This window comes from Trichomycterus rosablanca, chromosome 6 (genome assembly GCF_030014385.1).
Source record: "Trichomycterus rosablanca isolate fTriRos1 chromosome 6, fTriRos1.hap1, whole genome shotgun sequence".
NCBI classification, from domain to species: domain Eukaryota; kingdom Metazoa; phylum Chordata; class Actinopteri; order Siluriformes; family Trichomycteridae; genus Trichomycterus; species Trichomycterus rosablanca.
This window is the reverse complement of record NC_085993.1, coordinates 51,894,680-51,912,735: the sequence shown is the minus strand read 5'-3', so window position 1 is coordinate 51,912,735 and position 18,056 is coordinate 51,894,680. Positions and strand designations below refer to the sequence as shown.

Sequence of the window (18,056 nt, the reverse complement as noted above, 5' to 3'; positions counted from 1 at the left end):
TCATAAAACCGTTCTCCCTTAACACAGTCCACCGCTGTCGTGCTACTTCATAAAACTGTTCTCCTTTAACACAGTCCACCGCTGTCGTGCTACTTCATAAAACTGTTCTCCTTTAACACAGTCCACCGCTGTCGTGCTACTTCATAAAACTGTTCTCCTTTAACACAGTCCACCGCTGTCGTGCTACTTCATAAAACCGTTCTCCCTTAACACAGTCCACCGCTGTCGTGCTACTTCATAAAACCGTTCTCCCTTAACACAGTCCACCGCTGTCGTGCTACTTCATAAAACCGTTCTCCCTTAACACAGTCCACCGCTGTCGTGCTACTTCATAAAACCGTTCTCCTTTAACACAGTCCACCGCTGTCGTGCTACTTCATAAAACCGTTCTCCCTTAACACAGTCCACCGCTGTCGTGCTACTTCATAAAACCGTTCTCCCTTAACACAGTCCACCGCTGTCGTGCTACTTCATAAAACCGTTCTCCCTTAACACAGTCCGCCGCTGTCGCGCTACTTCATAAAACCGTTCTCCCTTAACACAGTCCACCGCTGTCGCGCTACTTCATAAAACCGTTCTCCCTTAACACAGTCCACCGCTGTCGTGCTACTTCATAAAACCGTTCTCCCTTAACACAGTCCGCCGCTGTCGCGCTACTTCATAAAACCGTTCTCCCTTAACACAGTCCACCGCTGTCGCGCTACTTAATAAAACCGTTCTCCTTTAACACAGTCCACCGCTGTCGTGCTACTTCATAAAACCGTTCTCCTTTAACACAGTCCACCGCTGTTGTGCTACTTCATAAAACCGTTCTCCCTTAACACAGTCCACCGCTGTCATGCTACTTCATAAAACTGTTCTCCTTTAACACAGTCCACCGCTGTCGTGCTACTTCATAAAACCGTTCTCCCTTAACACAGTCCACCACTGTCGTGCTACTTCATAAAACCGTTCTCCCTTAACACAGTCCACCGCTGTCATGCTACTTCATAAAACCGTTCTCCCTTAACACAGTCCACCGCTGTTGTGCTACTTCATAAAACCGTTCTCCTTTAACACAGTCCACCGCTGTTGTGCTACTTCATAAAACCGTTCTCCCTTAACACAGTCCACCGCTGTTGTGCTACTTCATAAAACTGTTCTCCTTTAACACAGTCCACCGCTGTCGTGCTACTTCATAAAACCGTTCTCCCTTAACACAGTCCACCGCTGTCGTGCTACTTCATAAAACCGTTCTCCCTTAACACAGTCCACCGCTGTTGTGCTACTTCATAAAACTGTTCTCCTTTAACACAGTCCACCGCTGTCGTGCTACTTCATAAAACCGTTCTCCCTTAACACAGTCCACCACTGTCGTGCTACTTCATAAAACCGTTCTCCCTTAACACAGTCCACCGCTGTCGTGCTACTTCATAAAACCGTTCTCCCTTAACACAGTCCACCGCTGTTGTGCTACTTCATAAAACCGTTCTCCTTTAACACAGTCCACCGCTGTTGTGCTACTTCATAAAACCGTTCTCCCTTAACACAGTCCGCCGCTGTCGCGCTACTTCATAAAACCGTTCTCCCTTAACACAGTCCACCGCTGTCGCGCTACTTAATAAAACCGTTCTCCCTTAACACAGTCCACCACTGTCGTGCTACTTCATAAAACCGTTCTCCCTTAACACAGTCCGCCGCTGTCGCGCTACTTCATAAAACCGTCGTCCGTGTAGGCGCACATATAGGTAATCCCAGAGTACCTTGACCTTTGCAGCGTTGTCCTCCTCCTCTTTCTTATCCTCGAAGTCAAAAGCCACGGTCATCCTCTGCTGCCTCTGCTCCTCCCACAGGGCGGGGTTAAAGCTGTCGCTGTCCGACTGGTAATCTGAGGAACAGACGAGGGGCGGGTATGAGAAGCTAAAACGTGAACGTTTGAACGTTTAAGGTGGACAGGGACGGATCGGTCCTCACCCTCGTCGTGCCGGGGTTGTTGGGGGAACATGTAGTTGGTAAGCACCCGCTGTTTGGTTTCAGGATGAGCCTCTGTTTGTAGGGGGATCAGGGCCTTGGACTGAAGATCAAAGAGAAATAAAAACGTATCAGATCAAATAAAACATACAAACTCACCCTGAAATACCCACAAACCCACACCTAGAGCAGTCTGTCCTAGAGCAAATCTATATGGGCACAGAGAAACACCCAAAACCTCCTAAATATAGGATTAAATCCAGTCCAGCCAGTCCAGTCCAATCCAGTTTAGTCCAGTCAATCTAGTCAAGTCCAGTCTAGTCTCGTCTAGTCAGTCCAGTCCAGTTTGTCAGTCTGTCCAGTCTAGTCCAGTCCAATCCAGCCCAGTTAGCCCAGTCCAGTCTAATCCCGTCCAGTCTACTCAAGTCCAGTCTAGTCAGTCAGTTGGTCAGTCAGTCTAGTCCAGACCAGTCAGTCCAGTCTAATCCAGTCAGTCAGTCCAGTCCAGTTTGTCAGTTTGTCCAGTCTAGTCCACTCTTGTCTAGTCTAGTCCAATCCAGTCTAGTCCAGTCAGTCAGTCACTCCAGTCTATCAATTAGTTCAGTCTAGTTCAATCCAGTCTAGTCTACTCTACTCCAGTCAGTCCAGTCCAGTCTTTCAGTCAGTCCATTCTAGTCCAGTCCAGTCCATTATGTCAATTAGTTCAGTCTAGTCCAGTTCAGTCTAATCTACTCTATTCTAGTCAGTCACTCTATTCTAGTCAGTCACTCTAGTCTAGTCCAATGCAGTCAGTCCAGTCAGTCAATCCAGTCCAGTCCAGTCTAGTCTCCTCTAGTCTAGTCAGTCAGTCCAGTCCAGTCCAGTCTAGTCTGTCAATTAGCCCAGTCAAGTCTACTCTAGTCCAGTCAGTCCAGTCCAGTCCAGTCTAGTCTGTCAATTAGTCCAGTCAAGTCTACTCTAGTCCAGTCAGACCAGTCCAGTCCAATCAGTCAGTCAGTCAATCTAGTCCAGTCTAGTTCAATCCAGTCCAGTCAATCAGTCTAGTCCAGTCCAGTCCAATGCAGTCAGTCCAGTCAGTTGGTCAGTCAGTCCAGCCCAGTCTAGTCCAGTCCAATCCAGTCAGTCAGCCAATCTAGTCCAGTCTAGTCTGCTATAGTCCAGTCCAATCAGTCCTGTCCAGTCAGTCAGTTAGTTCAGTCTTGACTACTCTAGTCCAGTCCAGTCAATCAGTCCAGCTAGACCAGTCCAATCCAGTCAGTTAGTCCAGTCTAGTCCAGCCTAGTCTAGTCTATTCCAGTCCAGTCCAGTTCAGTCCAATTGAATCCAGTCCATTCAGTTAGTCAGTTTGTCCAGTCTAGTCCAGTCTAATCTACTCTAGTCAGTCCAGTGCAGTCAGTCCAGTCAGTTGGTCAGTCAGTCCAATCCAGTCAATCTAGTCCAGTCCAGGTGTTTCTTGTCTAGTCTAGTCAGTCAGTACAGTCAGTACTTTGTTGTTGAACTGTCTGTGTATTCAGTTCATCATAAATAAATAAATAAATAAAAGAATCACCTGATTGTCGGAGAGCCAAAGTGCAGCAAGATCTTTGAGTTTAGTGAAGGTGTACGGAAGATTCTTCAACCTGAACAAGAGGAACATGAGGGTTACACCAAACCAGTTACACCACACCAGTCACACTAAACCAGTTACACTAAACCAGTCACACTAAACCAGTCACACCAAACCAGTTACACCAAACCAGTCACACTAAACCAGTCACACTAAACCAGTCACACCAAACCAGTTACACCAAACCAGTTACACCAAACCAGTCACACTAAACCAGTCACACTAAACCAGTCACACTAAACAAGCTCACAGTCAGGCATCCAAATACTATTGGCCATACATTGTACACTTTAAAGAAAGGAATTTTTTTTTCTTCGGCTGCTCCTGTATTTAGGCGTTGCCAGACTTTTATGCCGGACGACTTTCCTGACACGACCCTCCTGTTTTCTATCCGGGCTCGGTAGCTGCACTGAGAGCGCACTGATGGAAATGTGCGCCTCCTAGAGGCAAGAAATCACAGAACCCCATAACTGTAGGTGTAGGTGCTGCCTGTCTCTTTATTATTAATCATAATTAATAAGATGACTACGACGTGCTCAGTAACGACCGGGATTAATTATCCCACGTCATAAAGCTCGTAAAGAGAGCGGGTTTATCGGCCAGCGTGGAGACGGCATCACTGACGCGCTGAAGGTCCGAGACGTCATTAAAAATAAAAACACAAACGCATTAAAGCTTCGACTTCTGTCTGTACGAGGCAGATCGTCCTACAGTGCACCCTTGTGCCAGGTCTTTCACGGGTAAACAATGCACACGTGCCAGGGATCTGACGTCCAAAAGTATTTGGACGCTGGACCGTGAGCTTGTCAATCATCCCATTTACATTTTCCGGCATTTAGCAGACACTTTAATCCAAAGCGACTTACAGTACTGTGATAGTGTACTGTCTAAGCAATCGAGGGTTAAGGGTCTTGCTCAAGGGCCCAACAATGACAACCTGGCAGTCATGAGGCTTGAACCGGCAACCTTCTGATTACTACTTCAGTATCTTAACCACTGACCTTTCGATTACTAGTCCAGTACCTTAACCACTAGGCATCATAGCAGTGGTGGGGTTTGAACGGGCAACCTTCTGATTACTAGTCTAGTACCTTAACCACTAGGCTAAAACATCACTTTTATCCAAAGCAATTAAGGGCCTTGCTCAAGGGCCCAACAGTAACAACCTGGCAGTGGTGGGGCTCTAACCAGCAACCTTCTGATTTCTAGTCTAGTACCTTAACCACTAGGCTATGATGTCGCTTTTATCCAAAGCAATTAAGGGCCTTGCTCAGGGGCCCAAGAGTTGCATCCTGGCAGTGGTGGGGCTTGAACTGGCAACCTTCTGATTACTAGTCTAGTACCTTAACCACTAGGCTACAATGTCGCTTTTATCCAAAGCAATTAAGGGCCTTGCTCAGGGGCCCAACAGTGACAACCTGGCAGTAATGGGGCTCGAACCGGTGAACATCTGATTACTAGTCTAGTACCTTAACCACTGGGCTACAACGTCGCTTTTATCCAAAGCAACTTATAGGTCAAGCAATCAAGGGTTAAGGGCCTTGCTCAGGGGCCCAACAGTGGCAACCTGACAGTGGTGGGGCTTGAACTGGCAACCTTCTGATTACTACTTCAATACTATAACCTCTAGGCTACAACTGCCCAAAAACAAATGCTTCTCACAAGACTTAAAGTAGGGCAGTTGTAGCCTAGTGGTTAAGGTACTGGACCAGTAATCGAAAGGTCGACGGTTCAAGCCCCACCACTGCCAGGTAGTCACTGTCGGGCCCTTCAGCAAGGCCCTTAACCCTCAATTGCTTAGACTGTATACTGTCACAGTACAGTAATGTAAGTGTAAAGTATGTCTGTGGGAATTTGTGCCTGAGTTCTTGCACGCGTTTTCGGTACACCGAGGGAGACGTTAGCCGGCGTGCTAGTGTCGGTTTGAGCGTCCTGATGCTAACTGTGTTAGCTTAGTGAGTAGAGCGTCTAAATAATCTGATTATGAGCTCCAGGTCTTATTAGAATCCTCTCTACTGAAGAGCTGATCAGGTAGGTAGTAGGGGAGCAGGGCGGGTCAGTAGGTCCCCCGTGGTGTTTCGTTACCTGTTGTCGCTGAGATTAAGAACCCGCAGCTTCGTCATCTGTCCGATTTCATCAGGCAGAAACTCCAGTTTGTTGGAGCGCAGGGACATGACCGTCACGTTCTTACAGTTTCCGATCTGTAATAAAGTAAATAAGTAAAAATAATCCCACTTTTATTAAAATACTAACAATCTGGGTAAAATGTTTTATTTTCTGAGTAAAAATAATCCCACCTTTAAAAAAATTACAATAATCTGGGTAAAACAGCTTATTTTTAAATGATTTTAATGCATTTTCTTCTAAATTTTCCTCCAAACCTAGTCGTATCCAATTCCCTGATCGTATTTCACCTCTACTGCTCCAGACCTCCACTTCTTTACACATGGAGATCCGCATCGTGCACGGAGAGTCAGGCACAGATCTCCATTATTCCCTGTCTCTGTGCAGCGCCTCAATCAGCCAACAGAGGGCGTAACTGCCCGTGTAGGCGCCCGGCCGGCTGTTAGCACAGCGGAGATTCGAGCTCGTGAGCCCAAGTTTGCGATGCTAAGAATGGAACCGTTCCACAATGGTTATTTATAGAGCCGTGAACGTTGTTCTGCACCGGCATCGTAACCCAAACCAAAGTTAATGAGACGAGGCCGAATCTTTTCATCCCGACTTAACAATTAGCGCATAATACAGGGGCGCGGTGACAGAGCAACTGTACCACCAGTCTTTAAATCTGATATTAATAGAGCTACAGAAGCAAAATCCTGATCCGTTTCACCCTGTATGTGAGAGGCGTGGCCCCTGCGGTTCTCACCTCTCTGGGTAACTCCGTCAGGAAGTTCTCGTCGGCGGCGAAGGTTCGGAGGTTATGCAGGTAGCCGATGGTTGAGGGTAAAGCCTCCAGCTCATTACAGCTACAGTCGAACTCCTCCAACAGAGATAAACTGGAAAAACAAAAACATGGGGGGTGAAAACAGGCGCTACGAATATAGATCAATAAACAACTCATTAAAATAATAATAATCTGAGTAAAAACATCTTATTAAAATAATAAGTAAAATAATCCCACCTTTATTAAAATATCAAAACCACTTTTATTTATTATAAAATAATTATAAAATATCATTAGTCTGTGTAGAACTTCTTATTTTCATTCAAACAATAATTATCTGGTTAAAACTATTAATTCTGTTGAGTAAAAATAATCCAACCTTCATTAAAATATCAATAATCAAAGTAAAACTGCTTATTTTTAAGTAGAACTAATCACATCTTCATTAAAATACCAAAAATATAAAACATCTTATTTTCTAAATAAAAATAATCTAACCGTGTTAAAATATCGGTAATCAGAGTAAACAATTCTTACTGTCTGATAACAAATAATTCCATCTTTATTCATCTGGATAAAACAACTTATTTTAAAGTAAACATAATCCGAGCTTCATTAAAATATCAATAAATAAAAATAATCCCAACTTTATTAAAATAATAATAATTATCTGAGTAAAACGTCTTATTTTATATGTAAAATTAATCTCAATTTCATTAAAATACCAAAAGTCTGAATAAAAATAATATTTTTAATAAAAATAATCCCACCATTAAAATAAAAATAACAATCTGGGTAAAATGTGTTTTTGCGTGAAAATAATCCCATTTTCATTCAAATATCAATAATCTATGTTAAACTGCTTATTTACTGCTTATTATTAAATCCCAATTTAATAAAATACCAATAGTCTGGATAAAAATAATCCCACCTTTATTAAAATAATAATAATAATCTGGATAAAACATCTTATTTTCTGACTAAAACAAACCCAGTTTATTAAAATACCAATAATCTGGGTAAAACAGCTTATTTTTTACATTAAAATAATCCAGTTGATTAAACAGATAAAACATAAAAAAATAATAACTTGTTATATTTTGGCGGATGTATTTTGTAAATGTAAAAGCGATTGTATTTTTCTCTATAATGAAGTTCCACAGTCAGCAGGTGAGTTGGTAACAGGTGAAGGAATCATGATCGGGTATAAAGGGACCAAGCAATGATAAGGCATTGCTCACCACTGTGTTCCAAACTTCAGTAGAGAATCAGTCAGTTAAAAAAAAAACATTCTACTTAGTCTTTCACTGTCTACCGTACATGATATTAAGGAAAGATTCAAGAACTCAAGACCGGAAACCGCTGCTGAACCTACGTGAGCTCTCAGACGGTGCCGCATGAGAAAACGTCATGCTAATGTGATAAATATAAATACAGCCACATGAGCTCTGGAGCACTTCAGAAAACTGTTGTTATTTAACACAGGCCGCCGCTGCATCAAGTAACACAACCTGAAACTCTATTACACAAAGAGAAACCTGTATATCAATTCTATACACAAACACCTTAGAGTTCTCTGTTCCTGAGCTCATCTCTGATTAGTGTGAGTGCTTAAAAATCAGACGAAAGCGACCACGGCCTGTTGAGCAGCTGAAGTAAACACGCCTATTTTTATTTTTTCTGCTGCTTCTGTATTAGGCGTCGCCACAGCAGATCTGGTTCTCATACCGGACTCTCTCCAGGCTTGATACCTGTACTGATAGCGCCTCCCAGTGGCTCGGCCCTGATACACTTCTTCACTACAGTGAAACATTTAACCGGTTCACTCAGACAGACGCTCTCACTCACGTATAGATTTTTCATCAATAAAATATTAATAAAGTGAATAATTTAATAAGCTACAGCATTTAAATCTGCCCACGCTGGATCCCATAAATAAATTAATTAGCGCTGCGTTTTTCTTCCTAAAGGTCAACGTACGCTCATCACGTAGCGGAGAGTCATTAGCGGGGCGTTTGTAGAGCAGCGTGTCCCAGCTGGACTTCCATATGTACGACTGTAGGACCGCGCCTAAACAAACACGCTGGACGTGTGGGGAATACAGACGCCGATACAGACATTAATACAGACGCTGATACGGACGTTAATACAGACACTGATACAGACGCTGATACAGACGCTGATACAGACGCTGATACAGACGTTGATACAGACGTTAATACAGACGCTGATACAGACGCAGATACAGACGCAGATGCAGACGCTGATACAGATACAGGCACTGATATAAAGACGATGATATACTGACGCTGATACAGATGTTAATATAGACGCTGATACAGATACAGACGCTGATACAGGCACTGATATAAAGACGATGATATACAGACGCTGATATACAGACACTAATATACAGACACCGATATTATACAGACACCGATATACAGACACCGATATACAAACGCTGATTTAAGACGCTGATAGATGATGATATACAGACACCGATATACAAACGCTGATTTAAGACGCTGATAGATGATGATATACAGACACCGATATACAAACGCTGATTTAAGACGCTGATAGATGATGATATACAGACGCCGATATACAGACATCAATATACAGACATCAATATACAGACGCCAGTATACAGACACGATATACAGACACTGATATATAAACGCAGATACAGACGCTGATATACAGACACTGATATACAGACACGATATATAGACACTGATATATAAACGCAGATACAGACACTGATATACAGACACTGATATATAAACGCAGATACAGACACTGATATACAGACACTGATATACAGAAGCTGATATAAGATGCTGATATACAGACATCAATATACAGACGTGATATACAGACACAAATGTAAAGGCGCTGATATACAGACGCTAATATACAGGCGCTGATATACAGACGCTGATATACAGACGCTGATGCAGACGGCGATATACAGACGCTGATACAGACGTAGATACAGACGCTGATATACAGGCGCCGATATACAACCGCTGATATACAGACGCCAATATACAGACGCTGATATACAGACACTGATATACAGACGCGGATACAGACGTCGATATACAGACGCTGATATAAGACACTGATACAGACACTAATATACAGACGCTGATATATAGACGCTGATATAAGACACTGATACAGACACTAATATACAGACGCTGATATACAGACACTGATATATAGACGCTGATATAAGACACTGATACAGACACTAATATACAGACGCTGATATAAGACACTGATACAGACACTAATATACAGACGCTGATATACAGACGCTGATATATAGACGCTGATATAAGACACTGATACAGACACTAATATACAGACGCTGATATACAGACGCTGATATATAGACGCTGATATAAGACACTGATACAGACACTAATATACAGACGCTGATATACAGACACTAATATACAGACGCTGATATACAGACGCTGATATATAGACGCTGATATAAGACACTGATACAGACACTAATATACAGACGCTGATATACAGACGCTGATATATAGACGCTGATATAAGACACTGATACAGACACTAATATACAGACGCTGATATACAGACGCTGATATATAGACGCTGATATAAGACACTGATACAGACACTAATATACAGACGCTGATATACAGACGCTGATATATAGACACTGATATAAGACACTGATACAGACACTACTATACAGACGCTGATATACAGACGCTGATATACAGACGCTGATATACAGACGCTGATATATAGACACTGATATAAGACACTGATACAGACACTACTATACAGACGCTGATATACAGACGCTGATATATAGACGCTGATATAAGACACTGATACAGACACTAATATACAGACGCTGATATACAGACGCTGATATACAGACGCTGATATATAGACGCTGATATAAGACACTGATACAGACACTGATATACAGACGCTGATATACAGACGCTGATATATAGACACTGATATAAGACACTGATACAGACACTACTATACAGACGCTGATATACAGACGCTGATATACAGACGCTGATATACAGACGCTGATATATAGACACTGATATAAGACACTGATACAGACACTACTATACAGACACTACTATACAGACGCTGATATACAGACGCTGATATATAGACGCTGATATAAGACACTGATACAGACACTACTATACAGACGCTGATATACAGACGCTGATATATAGACGCTGATATAAGACACTGATACAGACACTAATATACAGACGCTGATATACAGACGCTAATATATAGACGCTGATATAAGACACTAATATACAGACGCTGATATACAGACGCTGATATATAGACGCTGATATAAGACACTGATACAGACACTAATATACAGACTCTGATATATAGACGCTGATATAAGACACTGATACAGACACTAATATACAGACGCTGATATACAGACGCTAATATATAGACGCTGATAGAAGACATTAATATACAGACGCTGATATACAGACGCTGATATATAGACGCTGATATAAGACACTGATACAGACACTGATATACAGACGCTGATATACAGACGCTGATATGACACTGATACAGACACTAATATACAGACGCTGATATACAGACGCTGATATATAGACGCTGATATAAGACACTGATACAGACACTACTATACAGACGCTGATATATAGACGCTGATATAAGACACTGATACAGACACTACTATACAGACGCTGATATACAGACGCTGATATATAGACGCTGATATAAGACACTAATATACAGACGCTGATATACAGACGCTGATATATAGACGCTGATATAAGACACTAATATACAGACGCTGATATATAGACGCTGATATAAGACACTGATACAGACACTAATATACAGACGCTGATATATAGACGCTGATATAAGACACTGATACAGACACTAATATACAGACGCTGGTATACAGACGCTAATATATAGACGCTGATAGAAGACATTAATATACAGACACTAATATACAGACGCTGATATATAGACGCTGATATAAGACACTGATACAGACACTGATATACAGACGCTGATATACAGACGCTGATATGACACTGATACAGACACTAATATACAGACGCTGATATACAGACGCTGATATATAGACGCTGATATAAGACACTGATACAGACACTACTATACAGACGCTGATATATAGACGCTGATATAAGACACTGATACAGACACTACTATACAGACGCTGATATATAGACGCTGATATAAGACACTGATACAGACACTACTATACAGACGCTGATATACAGACGCTGATATATAGACGCTGATATAAGACACTGATACAGACACTAATATACAGACGCTGATATACAGACGCTGATATATAGACACTGATACAGACGCTGACCGGCCAGTCAGAACGCAAGATACGGAGTAATGGGAAACCCAGGGGAGGAGCTTATAAATGTCAATAAGCATAAATGGCGACAGAAAAATATCGTTCTTAATTGAAAACCACACCCACAAGTTTTACTTTGTGACTTTATCGTCCACCAAACCATCACATCAACGATTTTATTTTAAGAATATTTATTTATCTCCGATTCTCTGCAGAACAGAACAGAACAGAACAGAACAGCGACCCCTGCTGGCCCTGAATCACCCAGATTCTTTTATTTTTCCTCGTTGCTTTTTCACTGCATATCAGCACAAGCAGCTCAGATCTCTCGCTTCACACTGACGTCCATGTTTGAAAGGATTACAAGAGAACTTAGCATAAGACGTCGGGAGCAGAAAGAAAATGTTAAATCTTAATTATTATTAAAGCGCTTCGTATTAAAAGTGCATTCGTGGTGTAATTTATATCATTTAGCATCATTCATTAGAAGTTTCTGGAGTTTTAATAGAAGAAGTGAAGGGAGCGGCGGGTGAGTTAGTATGTATGAGGCTGTCGTGCAATCGGAAAACATCGTTTAATGGATTTTTAATCAGGATATTTTTAACTGACGGGCGATTTATCAAACGAATTACAGCCTGTTCTGATTTTATATGTGAGTGTCTGATAAATGGAAGTGAAACAAGCACTTATAAATTCTGCTGCTGAGAGTCTTTCTTTCTTTTTCCAGAATTTTATTCACTTTTCTGACAGAGAGGAACAGAAAGTGTCCTGCGCTGTGACGTCACGTGACACTAAAATAAAAACATGTAATAATAATGATGACGCGATGTCACACCACAAGACATGATGTCACACCACATGATGTTACACCACAGAACATGACGTCTTACCACATGACGTCACACCACATGACATCACATGACATGATGTCACACCACTGGACGTGATGTCACACCACAAGACATGATGACACACCACATGATGTTACACCACATGCTGTTACACCACATGATGTCACACCACATACATGATGTCACACCATATGATGTTACACCACATGATGTCACACCACATGATGTTACACCACATGATGTCGCACCACAGGACATGATGTCACACCATATGATGTTACACCACTGGACATGACGTCACACCACATTATGTTACACCATTGGACATGATGTTACACCACATGACGTCACACCACAGGACATGATGTCACACTACTGAACAAAACGTCACCCCACATGATGTTACACCACTGGACATGTCACACCACATGACGTCACACCACAGGACGTGATGTCACACCACAGGACATGACGTCACATCACTGGACATGACGTCACACCACAGGACATGACGTCACACCACACATCACACCACAGAGCATGACATCACACCACATGATGTCACACCACAGGACATGACGTCACATCACTGGACATGACGTCACACCACAGGACATGACGTCACATCACTGGACATGACGTCACACCACAGGACATGACGTCACACCACATGATGTCACACTACAGGACGACGTTTTCATCACAATGCTTCATTTACTGGGATGATCATTGTAGGATCTCGTACATTTTAAAACCTTATAGAGCAAAATAAAATAAATCTGTATAAAATAATAAAGCCAAGAGCATTTAGAAACACGTCCAGCTCTTACTGATTTATTCTATACATCTTTAGATTTTATAATTCATTTTTATTATCGTCACACCGCAGGATATTTTGCATGTTCTCCTTACAAAATAATAAAACTAAAAAACAATAAAGTCCATCTAAAAGTAAAACTGGTACATAACACATCCCATATTTGGAGGAAAAACACGTCATAATAAATATTTTTATTTCATTATGCCAAAATCAGGAGTCGTGTCGCCCACCCTGTAACTGGTCACATGCTCTGAGCTACTTGCTACCAAAAATACAGGCAATCACTCCCAGTTCTCCCAGTTATTATCCAGTTTAGGTGTTTCAGCCACGCCCAACACTAACATGACTTATTCTTTAGAGGATAAAAAAAAAAACTCTTGATGTTTTCATTCTTTATTGACCTGATATAGTCGTGGTGTTCAGGTGTTCAGGTGTTCAGGTACTCACCTCCCGATGGTGTTAGGCAGTGAGGTGAGCTGGTTGTCATCAACTTTCAATGTCGTCATCTTTTTTAACATCCCTGAAAAAAGCAGAAAAATCAAATCTATTAAAACGAGTCCCTTTGTTATTTCTGCATTTTCTCCTTTTTCTCCCACTTTAGTCGTAGCCAGTTCCTCTTCCTCTGTTGGAGACCCTGATGGTGTATGAAGAGGGTATATTCTCCTGACACGGCCTTCCGCCAATGCTCCACCGACCCCTTCTTATCTTCCCGTACTTCGGTGGATCAGCACATGAGGTTGGTCTTCACGTTCCTCCACTTCTGTACAGGCGCCTCCGGCTACTAACCAAGGTCATTACACAGACTTGAAGGCCCCGCCCACTTTTTTTAAGTCCCGTTTTTCCCACCCAGCAGACTAGCGGCACTGTCTGCACTGCCGATCATGTCCGCTAGGGGGCACCCAGCCGACCGGTAGCAGAGCTGAGATTCGAGCTTGGAGAGCTCATTTGCAGTATCGACCGCTTCTTTTCACCTGCAACAGGTGGGTTCATACGGAGATCTGTATCACGCACGGAGATCCCCTGTCTCTGTGCAGCGTCATCGATCAGCCAGCAGAGGGAGTAACTGCAGCAGTTATGAGGAATCCCTACAACCTTTATTTCCAATAACAAAATTCCTATAATTAATTTTATTGTTGTTGTTGCTCACCTATCGTGTCGGGAAGCTGCTGCAGCATGTTGGATGAAAGCAGGAGGTCCTCCAGCGACTCGCACCCAGAAATATCGGCATCAAGGGTCTCGATCCTGTTCTTAGCCAGATCCAGATAGCGTAGCTGCCTCAGTTTACCTATCGACTTCAGAGAGAAAACAAACAGGTTTAACATCTGTAGATAAAGACAACAGCTTTCTGGTAAGAGTGCAGGAGCTAGACCAGCTTGCCTGCAGTCTAGACCCGTCACCCATTAAAACATGTGAATCATCATGAAGTGCTGAAGTGTTCATTTATCCAGAACTCTAATTATTACTGTACTAAGTACATCGATGATTACAAACCTAATGTTATGTTGAGTGTAGAGTTGTGTAGAGTTGTATGGAGGTGTGTTTAGAGTTGTGTGTAGACTTCTGTGCAGAGTTGTGTGTAGAGTTGTGTGTAGAGTTGTGTGTAGAGTCATGTGTAGAGTTGTATGGAGGTGTGTTTAGAGTTGTGTAGACTTCTGTGCAGAGTTGTGTGTTGAAGTGTGTAGAGTTGTGTGTAGAGTTGTGTGTAGACTTCTGTGCAGAATTGTGTGTTGAGGTGTGTGTAGAGTTGTGTAGAGTTGTATGGAGGTGTGTTTAGAGTTGTGTAGACTTCTGTGCAAAGTTGTATGTTGAGGTGTGTGTAGAGTTGTGTGTAGAGTTGTGTGTAGAGTCATGTGTAGACTTGTGTGTAGAGTTGTGTAGAGTTGTATGGAGGTGTGTTTAGAGTTGTGTGTAGAGTTGTGTAGAGTTGTATGGAGGTGTGTTTAGAGTTGTGTGTAGACTTCTGTGCAAAGTTGTGTGTTGAGGTGTGTGTAGAGTTGTGTGTAGGGTCATGTGTAGAGTCATGTGTAGACTTGTGTAGAGTTGTGTAGAGTTGTATGGAGGTGTGTTTAGAGTTGTGTAGACTTCTGTGCAGAGTTGTGTTGAGGTGTGTAGAGTTGTGTGTAGAGTTGTGTTGAGTCGTGTGTAGAGTTGTATGGGGGTCTGTGAAGAATTATGTGTGTAGAGTTGTGTGTAGAATTGTGTAGATTTAAGTGTAGAGTTGTGTATGTAGAATTGTGTAGATTTGAGTGTAGAGTTGAGAGTAGAGTTGTGTGTGTAGAATTGTGTGTAGAGTTTGTGTGTAGAATTGTGTCGATTTGAGTGTGGTTGTGTGTAGAGTTGTGTGTGTAGAATTGTGTGTAGAGTTGTGTAAATTTAAGTGTAACGTCGTGTGTAGAGTTGTGTTTAGGTTTGTATGGAGATGTGTGCAGTGCTCTGTGTAGAGTCAAGTCAAGTCAAGTCAACTTTATTTATATAAGAGAGTCATGTGTAGAGTTGTGTGTAGAGCTGTGTGTTGAGGTGTGTGTAGAGTTTTATGGAGGTGTGTGTAGAGTTGAGTAGAATTGTGTAGAATTTTGTGTTCTTACACCCGGTATCATCTGTAACGAGTTATTATCCAGCCACAGCTCCTTCAGATTATGAATCTGCTCCAAAACTTCAGGCTGAAACAATAAAAATAACATTGTATAGAGTTCATAATGAATTAATTCTATCAGTGATCTGAACACTGTCAGTTTGCCCGTCTGTTCCTGGAGCAGGATGGCACCCAGGTGTCGTGCCAGGGTAACAGACAGGTAATGACGGGCGTTACTGTTTTTGATCCTCTGTAGAATCCCGGGGGGCCACTCGGTTGCCTGGCAGCGCGGCAACAGAGGACTGAGCGGATCAGCACTATGGGGATTCACCCTCATCTGAGATCTACAGCCATGAGGGGTGAAACTCTAATCCTGTTCAGAGTGAATTCACTCTTTCATTCATCCCTCACTCATTCACTCACTCTCATTCATTCATTCACTCATTTATTCATTCACTCACTCTCATTCATCATTTATTTATTCACTCATTCATTCACTTATTCATTCACTTATTCATTTACTCCCATTTATTCATTCATCATTCATTCACTTACTCATTCACTCACTCATTCATTCATTCACTCATTTATTCATTCACTCACTCTCATTCATTTATTTATTCACTCACTCATTCACTCACTCTCATTCATTCATTCACTCATTTATTCATTCACTCACTCTCATTCATCATTTATTTATTCACTCATTCACTTATTCATTCACTAATTCATTTACTCATTCATTCATTCATTCACTTATTCATTCACTTATTCATTTACTCTCATTTATTCATTCATCATTCATTCACTTACTCATTAACTCACTCATTAATTAATTCATTTATGCATTCACTCATTCATTCACTTATGCATTCACTCTCATTCATTCATCATTCACTCACTTACTCATTCATTCATTCTTTCATTCATTCTTTCATTCTTTCATTCATTCACTTATTTACTTATTCATTCATCATTTATTTATTCACTCATTCATTCATTTACTCATTCATTCATTTATTCACTCACTCACACATTTACTCCCTCATTCATTCACTCATTTGTTTACTCATTTATTCATTCATTCACTTATTCATTGATTCATTCACCCATCCATTCATTCACTTGTTCATGTGTTCATTCATTTATTCATTCATTCACTTACTCACTCATTTATTCATTCACTCATTCATTCATTCACTCAATCATTCACCCATTCATTAATTCATTAATTTATTTACTTATTCATTTATTCACTCACTTAATTATTCATTCACTCATTTATTCATTCATTCACCTACTCATTCATTCATTCACTCATTCATTCACTCATTCATTCACTTATCCATTCACTCATTCATTCCTTCATTCACTCATTCATTTATTTATTTACTTATCCATTCACTCATTCACTCATTCATTCACTCATTCATTCACGTATCCATTCACTCATTAATTCATTAATTCACTCATTCATTTATTCATTCACTTATCCATTCACTCATTCATTCATTCATTCACTCATTCATTCATTCACTCATTCATTTATTCATTCACTTATCCATTCATTCACTCATTCATTCATTCATTGACTCATTCATTCATTCACCTACTCATTCACTTCTTTACTCATTTATTCATTCACTCACTCATTCATTTACTCATTCACTTTTTGCTAAATTATGGAAACTAAATGTAGAGATTTACTTTCATTCAGCCACAAGCGCATAAATAAGGTGGGTCACTGAGGGTGGATCAAAAGAAGCAGCTTGAGTCGACATTCCAATTCATAACTGGAATAATGACATTAATGTTTTTGGTCTTGTGCCGTTTCTACTGATGGTTCCTCGTGTTCCTCGCTCCCTCTCGAGCGCCAGCATCCGCGCCCCTCCCCACCCTCACAGTACGGGCCGGCGCAATTAGGAAGCGTTTGGCGGCG

General features: G+C 41.4%; 1 protein-coding gene across 5 annotated transcripts in view; it reads right to left on the bottom strand.

The window, feature by feature from the left end:
* lrrc7 (leucine rich repeat containing 7) overlaps positions 1 to 18,056 on the bottom strand; it is a 102,965-nt gene that overhangs the window by 39,601 nt on the left and 45,308 nt on the right. For all 5 annotated transcript variants that reach the window (XM_062998046.1, XM_062998048.1, XM_062998045.1 and 2 more), the window contains exons 8-15: positions 16,131 to 16,205; positions 14,693 to 14,837; positions 13,993 to 14,065; positions 6,426 to 6,555; positions 5,642 to 5,757; positions 3,500 to 3,569; positions 1,954 to 2,053; positions 1,743 to 1,867 (exon numbers count right to left, since the gene is read on the bottom strand). In XM_062998046.1, the coding sequence (XP_062854116.1) occupies positions 1,743 to 1,867; positions 1,954 to 2,053; positions 3,500 to 3,569; positions 5,642 to 5,757; positions 6,426 to 6,555; positions 13,993 to 14,065; positions 14,693 to 14,837; positions 16,131 to 16,205 (834 nt within the window). The remainder of the gene's footprint in view (positions 1 to 1,742; positions 1,868 to 1,953; positions 2,054 to 3,499; positions 3,570 to 5,641; positions 5,758 to 6,425; positions 6,556 to 13,992; positions 14,066 to 14,692; positions 14,838 to 16,130; positions 16,206 to 18,056) is intronic.